This window comes from Palaemon carinicauda, chromosome 39 (genome assembly GCF_036898095.1).
Source record: "Palaemon carinicauda isolate YSFRI2023 chromosome 39, ASM3689809v2, whole genome shotgun sequence".
Lineage (NCBI taxonomy): Eukaryota > Metazoa > Arthropoda > Malacostraca > Decapoda > Palaemonidae > Palaemon > Palaemon carinicauda.
Window position 1 is genome coordinate 36,455,124 of NC_090763.1, and position 10,000 is coordinate 36,465,123.

At 38.5% G+C, this 10,000-nt stretch overlaps 1 protein-coding gene across 1 annotated transcript in view; it reads left to right on the top strand.

Moving 5' to 3' along the window:
• LOC137631360 (uncharacterized) overlaps window positions 1–7,841 on the top strand; it is a 27,129-nt gene extending 19,288 nt beyond the window's left edge. Inside the window, exon 6 of the mRNA XM_068363134.1 lies at window positions 7,128–7,841. Within this exon, the coding sequence (XP_068219235.1) occupies window positions 7,128–7,841 (714 nt within the window). The remainder of the gene's footprint in view (window positions 1–7,127) is intronic.
• The last annotated feature ends 2,159 nt before the right edge of the window (window positions 7,842–10,000 follow it).

The following is a 10,000-nucleotide window of genomic DNA, read 5'->3' on the forward strand; positions in this document are numbered from 1 at the left end:
ACTGTAGCAATCCCCTTGAAACATCAGTAGTGGTAGTACTATGGTAATCCTCTTTAAACATTAGTAGTGGTAGTACTGTAGTAATCCTCTTTAAACATTAGTAGTGGTAGTACTGTAGTAATCCCCTTAAAACATTAGTAGTGGTAGTACTGTAGAAATCCCCTTGAAACATCAGTAGTGGTAGTACTGTAGAAATCCCATTTAAACATTAGTGGTGGTAGTATTGTAGTAATCTCCTTGAAACATTAGTAGTGGTAGTACTGTATTAATCCCCTTAAAACATTAGTAGTGGTAGTACTGTAGTAATCCCCTTGAAACATCAGTAGTGGTAGTACTGTAGAAATCCCCTTGAAACATCAGTAGTGATAGTACTGTAGAAATCCCATTGTAACATTAGTAGTGGTAGTACTGTAGTAATCCCCTTAAAACATTAGTAGTGGTAGTACTGTAGTAATCCCCTTTAAATATCAGTAGTGGTAGTATGTATTAATCCCCTTTAAACATTAGTAGTGGTAGTACTGTACCTATCCCCTTTAAACATCAGTAGTGGTAGTACTGTAGTAATCCCCTTTAAATATCAGTAGTGGTAGTACTGTAGTAATCCCCTTTAAACATCAGTAGTGGTAGTACTGTAGTAATCCCCTTTAAACATTAGTAGTGGTAGTACTATATTAATCCCCTTAAAATATTAGTAGTGGTAGTACTGTTGTAATCCCCTTGAAACATCAGTAGTGGTAGTACTGTAGTAATCCCCTTTAAACATTAGTAGTGGTAGTACTATATTAATACCCTTGAAACATTAGTAGTGGTAGTATTGTAGTAATCCCCTTGAAACATTAGTAGTGGTAGTACTGTATTAATCCCCTTAAAACATTAGTAGTGGTAGTACTGTAGTAATCCGCTTGAAACATCAGTAGTGGTAGTACTGTAGAAATCCCCTTGAAACATCAGTAGTGATAGTACTGTAGAAATCCCCTTTAAACATTAGTAGTGGTAGTACTGTAGTAATCCTCTTTAAACATTAGTAGTGGTAGTACTGTATTAATCCCCTTAAAACATTAGTAGTGGTAGTACTGTAGTAATCCCCTTTAAATATCAGTAGTGGTAGTACTGTATTAATCCCCTTTAAACATTAGTAGTGGTAGTACTGTAGTAATCCCCTTTAAACATCAGTAGTGGTAGTACTGTAGTAATCCCCTTTAAATATCAGTAGTGGTAGTACTGTAGTAATCCCCTTTAAACATCAGTAGTGGTAGTACTGTAGTAATTCCCTTTAAACATTAGTAGTGGTAGTACTATATTAATCCCCTTAAAATATTAGTAGTGGTAGTACTGTTGTAATCCCCTTGAAACATCAGTAGTGGTAGTACTGTAGTAATCCCCTTTAAACATTAGTAGTGGTAGTACTATATTAATCCCCTTGAAACATTAGTAGAGGTAGTACTGTACCTATCCCCTTGAAATACTAGCAGTGGTAGTACTGTTATAATCCCCTTGAAACATTAGTAGAGGTAGTACTGTAGTAATCCCCTTGAAACATTAGTAGAGGTAGTACTGTAGTAATCCCCTTGAAACATTAGCAGTGGTATTACTGTAGTATTCCCCTTGAAACATTAGTAGAGGTAGTACTGTACCTATCCCCTTGAAATACTAGCAGTGGTAGTACTGTTATAATCCCCTTGAAACATTAGTAGTGGTAGTAATCCCCTTGAAACATTAGTAGAGGTAGTACTGTAATAATCCCCTTGAAACATTAGCAGTGGTATTACTGTAGTATTCCCCTTGAAACATTAGTAGAGGTAGTACTGTACCTATCCCCTTGAAATACTAGCAGTGGTAGTACTGTTATAATCCCCTTGAAATATTAGCAGTGGTAGTACTGTTGTAATCCACTTGAAACCTGAAACATTAGCAGTGCTATTACTGTAGTAATCCCCTTGAAACAGTAGAAGTGGTAGTCCTGTAGTAATCCCCTTGAAACATTAGTAGTGGTAGTACTGTAGTAATCCCCTTGAAACATTAGTAGTGGTAGTACTGTAGTAATCCCCTTGAAACATTGTAAGTGGTAGTACTGTGGTAATCCCCTTGAAACATTAGAAGTGGTAGTACCGAAGTGATTCCCTTGAAACATTAGTAGTAGTAGTAGTAGTACTGTAGCAATCCCTTTGAAACATCAGCAGTGGTAGTACTGTAGTAATCCCCTTGAAAAATTAGTAGTGATAGTGCTGAGGTAATCCCCTTGAAACATTAGTAGAGGTAGTACTGTAGTAATCCCCTTGAAACAGTAGTGGTAATACTGTAGTAATTCCCTTGAAATATTAGTAGTGATAGTACTGTTGTAATCCGCTTGAAACATGAGTAGTGGAAATACTGTAGTAATCCCCTTGAAACATTAGTAGTGGTAGTACTGAAGTAATCCCCTTGAAACAGCAGTGGCAGTACTGAAGTAATCCCCTTTAAACAGTAGTAGTAGTAGAAGAAGTAATTCCCTAGAAACAGTAGTGGTAGTACTGTAGTAATCCCCTTGAAATATTAGTAGTGGTAGTACTGTTTTAATCCCCTTGAAACATGAGTTGTGGTAGGACTGTATCAAAGGTTAAAAGGTGTCTCGTTTCAGTTCCAGTTTGATCAGAATAAATGCTCACCAGAACGTCAGCCATGCAAGCACAAAGCCCCACTGCGGTGCCCAACCACAGCAGCTGCAACGGGCTCCCCAGTTAACAGCTTAAACTCCCGGTCCCCGGAGGGGATCGATCTGCTGCCATGCGAATGCTAGGCGAACACGGTACCACTGTACTAGCCAGGAGGGTATTAACTAGTAGTAAGGTATGTATTATACATTATTATTAATAAAAAAAAAAAAAAAAACATCAATACTCGCATAAATATATCAGATATAAATATGCGTGTGGTAGTAAGTTATGTATTTCACCTTGCTATTTATCAAAAACATCAATGAATATTAATGCCTAGTAAATATATCGGGTATAAATAACATGTAGTTGTAAGCTATGTATTACACCTTGGTATTTATCAAAAAACATCAACGCATATCAATGCTTGTATAAATATAAGGGATATAATTGCATATCAATGCTTGGTATAAATATATAGGATATATATAGGCATGTAGAAGTACGGTATGTATTACACCTTGCAATTCATCCAAAAAACATCAATGCATGCCAATGCCTGATATAAATATCGGAGAATAAATATGCATGAGGCGAGGGAGTAACATTCAATTGCGAATATGGAAAATATTTTTAGTGATGCATTAGCACTTTGGATGCATTAAAATTCATAGAAATGGTACTCCATACTGTACAATTATATAAATAAAACTTTTTATTTAAACCAAATAATCCAATTCTAATAAGTGGCATTTGTTTTGTAAAACTTCCAAAATAAAAGATGACAATATTCCACAGTTTGCAGATTTTGCAATTAGTCTTCGTCATGCACTTTCCCTCAAAGGTTCGACGGTTATTCATGAGAGGCACGCATGTCGCACGACGTTTTAATGACCAGCGCCACCAAAGCGGTTGTGGTAGCCGAAGTGTTAACATCCCTACTGTTGATCGCCAGACTGGGGCTCGAGTCCCGCTCAAACTCCTAAGTTTCTTTGGTCGCTGCAACCTCGCCATCATTGTGAACTAAGGATGGGGAGTTTGGGGGAGCCTGTAGATCTATCCGCTGTCATCAGCAGACATTGCCTGTCCCTCATTTGTCTTAGCTTGGGTGGAGAGGGGGCTTGGGCGCTGATCATATGTATATATGGTCAGTCTCTAGGGCATTGTCTTGCTTGATAGGGAAATGTCACTGTCCCTTGCCTTTGCCATTCATGAGCAGCCTTAAAGAGGGACCAGACAATAGGTGCTGATGAGATAGCAAGTGGATCTATGGAGGCCCAAAACTTAACGGGGATAGTAAGCCCCTGTTTACTCCTCAAACATATCAACCCGTGAGCGTAGATTGAACAAGGCACCCGCATGTTTCAAGTCACCAATGATTACACTTTACCGATCAAAGAATTATTTCAAAGTTGTTCTGTTTCAGAAAACCATTATAGCTATTTAAGTCTCCCATCTCAAACAAGATGGCCAAAATTTGGGGATATTGTAAACACACCTAAGCAATTAGTTCGTTTTTTCCAGATATCAGAGAAGTCGAAATATATCTATCTGGTGATTAGAAGTACAAAATAAGCATTTTTCAATCCTCAGTAACTCCATAATGATTCTGGAAAAAATGGTGTTTATTTCTTAATGGAAGAAATTCTAAAACTTATTGAGAACAGTTGACCTAGTGTGGCCATGTGAAAAGAATGGAAGATTATATATACCCCAGAAAATACCATGAATGAAAACCAGAGTGAACAAGACCTGTGGATACGCCAGGAATGAGATGGAAAGAAAGTTAAGATGCATCTCTGAGAAGGAGTGCTTCGTTGTTGGAGATTCAGAGATTTGGAGTATTTGAAGACAAGCAGAAGTGGAGCAGCAGTGAAGGGAAATCCATATGCAGGACGGCTAACACGATAGTTAGCGCACCTTACGTTTGGTTGGAAAGGCGAGAAAGATTTGCTAACTAAACTGAGTGAAAGTAAACGTTTTCTAACTGAACACTGAGTGAAAGTAAACGTTTGCTAACTGAACACTGAGGGAAAGTAAACGTTTGCTAACTGAACACTGAGTGCAAGTAAACGTTTTCTACCTGAACACAAGTGAAAGTAAACGTTTGCATTACTGAACATGCGTGAAAGCAAACATTTGCTAACTGCATATGAGTGAAAATAAACGTTTGCTAACTGAACACAAGTGAAAGTAAACGTTTGCATTATGAACATGTGTGAAAGTAAACGTTTCCCAACTGAATATAAGGGAAAGTAAACGTTTGCTAACTGAGCACAAGTGAAAGTAAACGTCTGCATTACTAAACATGCGTAAAAGTAAACGTTTGCTAATTGAACATGAGTGAAAGGAAACGTTTTCTAACTGAACACAAGTGAAAGTAAACGTTTGCATTACTGAACATGCGTGAAAGTAAACGTTTGCCAACTGAACATGCGTGAAAGTAAATGTTTGCATTACTGACCATGCGTGAAAGTAAACGGTTGTCAACTGAAACCAAGCGAAAGTAAACGTTTGCATTACTGAGCATGCGTGAAAGTAAATGTTTGCATTACTGAACATGCGTGAAAGTAAACGTTTGCCAACTGAACATGCGTGAAAGTAAATGTTTGCATTACTGAACATGCGTGAAAGTAAACGGTTGTCAACTGAACACAAGCGAAAGTAAACGTTTGCATTACTGAGCATGCGTGAAAGTAAATGTTTGCATTACTGAACATGCGTGAAAGTAAACGTTTGCCAACTGAACATGCGTGAAAGTAAATGTTTGCATTACTGAACATGCGTGAAAGTAAACGGTTGTCAACTGAACACAAGCGAAAGTAAACGTTTGCATTACTGAGCATGCGTGAAAGTAAATGTTTGCATTACTGAACATGCGTGAAAGTAAACGGTTGGCAACTGAACACAAGCGAAAGTAAACGTTTGCATTACTGAGCATGCGTGAAAGTAAACATTTGCTAACTGAACATGAGCGAAAGTAAACGTTTGCTAACAGACCACAGGTTAAAGGAAATGTCTGAATTACTGAACATGAGTGATAGTATACGTTTGCTAACTGAACACAGGTGAAAGTAAACGTTTGTTTACTGAACATGAATGAAAGTAAACGTTTCGGGGGAAGTACAATAGTCAGATACATCAAGAACAGCTGACCGGATTCTACTTCGCGAACGTATCTTAAATGTAACTGACTTTTACGAGAAAATTCACTAGTTTCAGAGCCCCTTGCATCTATGTGTTGTTCTTTTCGTCCTAATATATTTTGTAGGTGAATTCATAATGAAATTTTATTTGACTTTGAAGGTAAAAAATCAGTTTTTGAAGTTTCGTCAAAATCGGTACAATAGTTTTTTGTATAAAATTGTTCATGAAAAAAAAAATAAACTAACAAACAGACAAGGGTGAATTCATATCCTTTGCAAAATCTGACTAAGGCAATAAGAGGACCAACAACCAGTTGCAAATCTACAACTTCATCATCGAGGCTGTTATTGGTGGGGGATGTTGTAAGCTTGGCGTTAGTACATAGCGTATCCAGAGCCCATAATATTCATAGATATTACTATACATCTTTTTAATAAAAAAAAAAAAAAAAAAAAAAAATAGCTTTTAAAATTGAGAAAAAAAAATTTAGAAATTTCAAATATGAAAATTTAAAAATCTCATTGTTGTTATAATGTAATTTATAAATTAAAATCATTATTTTACTTGAATAATATAATCGACATTAGAAATTTCAAACGATAAAAAAGTATGCTTATAATGTAATTTATCAATTAAAATCCTTATTTTCCTTGATTAATATAATCGACAACTAATATCTACCACAAAATTCATTAATAGCACAAGGGAAAAAAATGAGAATTTCATAAAAATCCCGAGACACATCAGTAACACGAACAAAAAATTGTGTTCGAATCCAAAATTTTCAACTATAACAGAAAAATAAATAGTCGTTCATCCAGTGATGCTAACTTTGTTAACTGGCTGTCAATTGGGTACGAGTTTTGTCCCATTTCTCTCTCTCTCTCTCTCTCTCTCTCTCTCTCTCTCTCTCTCTCTCTCAGTGCACAGGGATATGTGTGTTTTTGTGGGATATGTGTGTTTTTGTGTCAACATTCTCTCTCTCTCTCTCTCTCTCTCTCTCTCTCTCTCTCTCTCAACGTACAGGGATGTTAGTGTCGAACATTGGCGAGTTCTCTCTCTCTCCCTCTCTCTCTCTCTCTCTGATGATTGATGAAGCAGCTTAAGTTTGTAATATCACGCTGAAGAGAGAGAGAGAGAGAGAGAGAGAGAGAGAGAGAGAGAGAGAGAGAGAGAGAGAGAGAGAGTCTATCCCGGACAGTATTAATCGACAGGATAATGATTAATAATGGTAAATTCTCCCATTCCCCTTCCCTCGTTCCCGTTCCAGCCGTTCCCTTCCCTCATTCTCGTTCCAGCCGTTCCCCTTCCCTCATTCCCGTTCCTCTTCCCTCATTCTCGTTCCAGCCGTTCCCCTTCCCTTGTTCCCGTTCCAGCCGTTCCCCTTCCCTCGTTCCCGTTCCAGCTGTTACTCTTCCCTTGTTCCCGTTCCACCTGTTCCCCTTCCCCCATTCCGTTCCAGCCGTTCCCCTTTCATCGTTCCTGTTCCAGCCGTCCCCCTTACCTCATTCCCGTTCCCTTTCCCCCATCCCTGTTCCTTTCCATCGTTCCCGTTCCAGCCATTCCCCTTCCCCCATTCCCGTTCCAGCCGTTCCCCTTACATCGTTCCCGGTCCAGCCGTTCCCCTTCCCCCATTCGCGTTCCAGCCGTTCCCCTTCCCCCATTCGCGTTCCAGCCGTTCCCCTTCCCCCATTAGCGTTCCAGCCGTTCCCCTTACATCGTTCCCGGTCCAGCCGTTCCCCTTCCCCCATTCGCGTTTCAGCCGTTCCCCTTCCCCCATTCGCGTTCCAGCCGTTCCCCTTACATCGCTCCCGGTCCAGCCGTTCCCCTTCCCCATTCGCGTTCCAGCCGTTCCCCTTCCCCCATTTGCGTTCCAGCCGTTCCCCTTACATCGCTCCCGGTCCAGCCGTTCCCCTTCCCCCATTCGCGTTCCAGCCGTTCCCCTTCCCCCATTCGCGTTCCAGCCGTTCCCCTTCCCCCATTCGCGTTCCAGCCGTTCCCCTTCCCCCATTCCCGTTCCCGTTCCAGCCGTTCCCCTTCCCTCGTTCTAATGATTCCTAAACAAGAGTAATTACTGTCTCTCCTTCCTCACTTCATAGAGGCCCCACAACTCTTCATTTTGAGTCACGAGAATTAGGGAGTTGGATAATAAATAATTTTCCCCGCTGTAAGGGGGAGGGAGGAGGGGGGAGGGGTTAGTGACGTCATTGGATCCCTGGCAGGATACTGAAAGGATTACTTAGGCATCTTTGTATTTGCTTTATGTCGTTGTACTTTTCTTCATTTCTTGTTTTCTTTGTTTCCATGTTGCTGTCTAATCTCTTTTTAACTTTCATTTTTAGTGAACTTTCATTTTTGGTGAACTTTCATTTTTATTGAGCTTTCATTTACAGTGAACTTTCTTTTTCAGTCAACTTTCACTTCTAATAAACTTTCACTTCCAATGAACTTTCATTTTCAGTGAACTTTAATTTCTAATGAACTTTCATTTTCAGTGAACTTTCATTTTCAGTGAACTTTCATTTTTAGCGAACTTTCATTTCTAATGAACGTTCATTTTTCGTGAACTTTCATTTCTAATGAACTTTAATTTCTAATAAACATTCATTTTTAGTAATAATTCAGATTTTTTCCTACAGTTAAAATTGGGAGTTGAATGACCTCCCAGACCCAATTCCAGGTTATATATACTAAGTCTTATAAATCCAATCTATAGATATTTGTGGAGGTTCAAAGTTTACAACAGAACTAGTCCTTTTTGGGGGGTATGACATTATATTGGGAATATTAATATGTAGAGAATTTCGAAAACTGTGGTCAATGGGTCAAATTTTAGCCTAAAAGCTACTAGGTGTATAAGTTGAACTAAAAAAGCATAAAAGTCATGGCCACAAAACAGTATCGTCATCTTTATTATTAACAATGTTATCAATATCATTATTATTATTATTATTATTATTATTATTATTAGGTAAGCTGCAACCCTAGTTCGAAAAGCAGAACGCTATAAGCCCAGGGGCTCCAACAGGGAAAATAACCCAGTGAGGAAAGGAAACAAGGAAAAATAAAATGTTTAAGAACAGTAACAACATTAAAATAAATATCTCCTATATAAACTATAAAAACTTTAACAAAACAAGAGGAAGAGAACAAGACAGAACAGCGTGCCTGAGTGTACCCTCAAGAAAGAGAACTCTAACCCAAGACTGTGGAAGACCATGGTACAGAGGCTATGGCACTACCCAAGACTAGAGAACCATGGTTTGATTTTGGAGTGTCCTTCTCCTAGAAGAGCTGCTTACCATAGCTAAAGAGTCTCTTCTACCCTTACCATGAAGAAAGTGGTCACTGCAAACTTACAGTGCAGTAACCCTTTGGGTTATCTCAGTGTTGTCAGAAGCAAGAGGACAGAGGAGAATAAGTAAAGAACAGGCCAGACTATTCGCTGTGTGTAAGCAAATGGAAAATGAACCGTAACCAGAGAGAAGGATCTAATGTATTACTGTCTAGCCAGTCAAAAGACCCCATAACTCTCTAGTGGTAGTATCTCAACGGGTGCCTTGGCCAACCTACTACCTAGGAGGAAACTGGGAGACGGCGTAATTACAACTAACTTTATTTCAACAGAGAGCGCGCTTTTTAAACAACAGTTTCAGTGACAAAAGGTCACAAAAATTCTAACTGATTGATACAAGCTTGATACTTGCTTGAGAGTACACTCGAGCACACTCTTCCATCTTGTTTCTCTTCCTTTGGTTCTTTTTTTGAAGTTTTTATAATTTATTTATGATATACGTAATTTAATGTTGTTAATGATCCTAATTTATTTTAATTGTTCTTTACTTCCCTTATAGTTTATTTATTTCCTTGTTCCCTTTCCTAACGGGGCTATTTTTCCCTGTTGGAGCCCTTAGGCTTATAGCATCCTGCTTTTCCAACAATGGTTATATTTTAGATAATAATAATAATAATAATAATAATAATAATAATAATAATAATAATAATAGTAGTAGTAGTAGTAGTAGTAGTAGTAGCAATAATAATAATAATAGTAGTAGTAGTAGTTGTAGAAGTAGAAACAAGTTATCAGTGTGTGTGAGAGAGAGAGAGAGAGAGAGAGAGAGAGAGAGAGAGAGAGAGAGAGAGAGAGAGAGATTACTCTTACAGTGTACGAGCGTATGTGATTTCGTGCGGTACATTGTCATCAGCATCGTTATTAT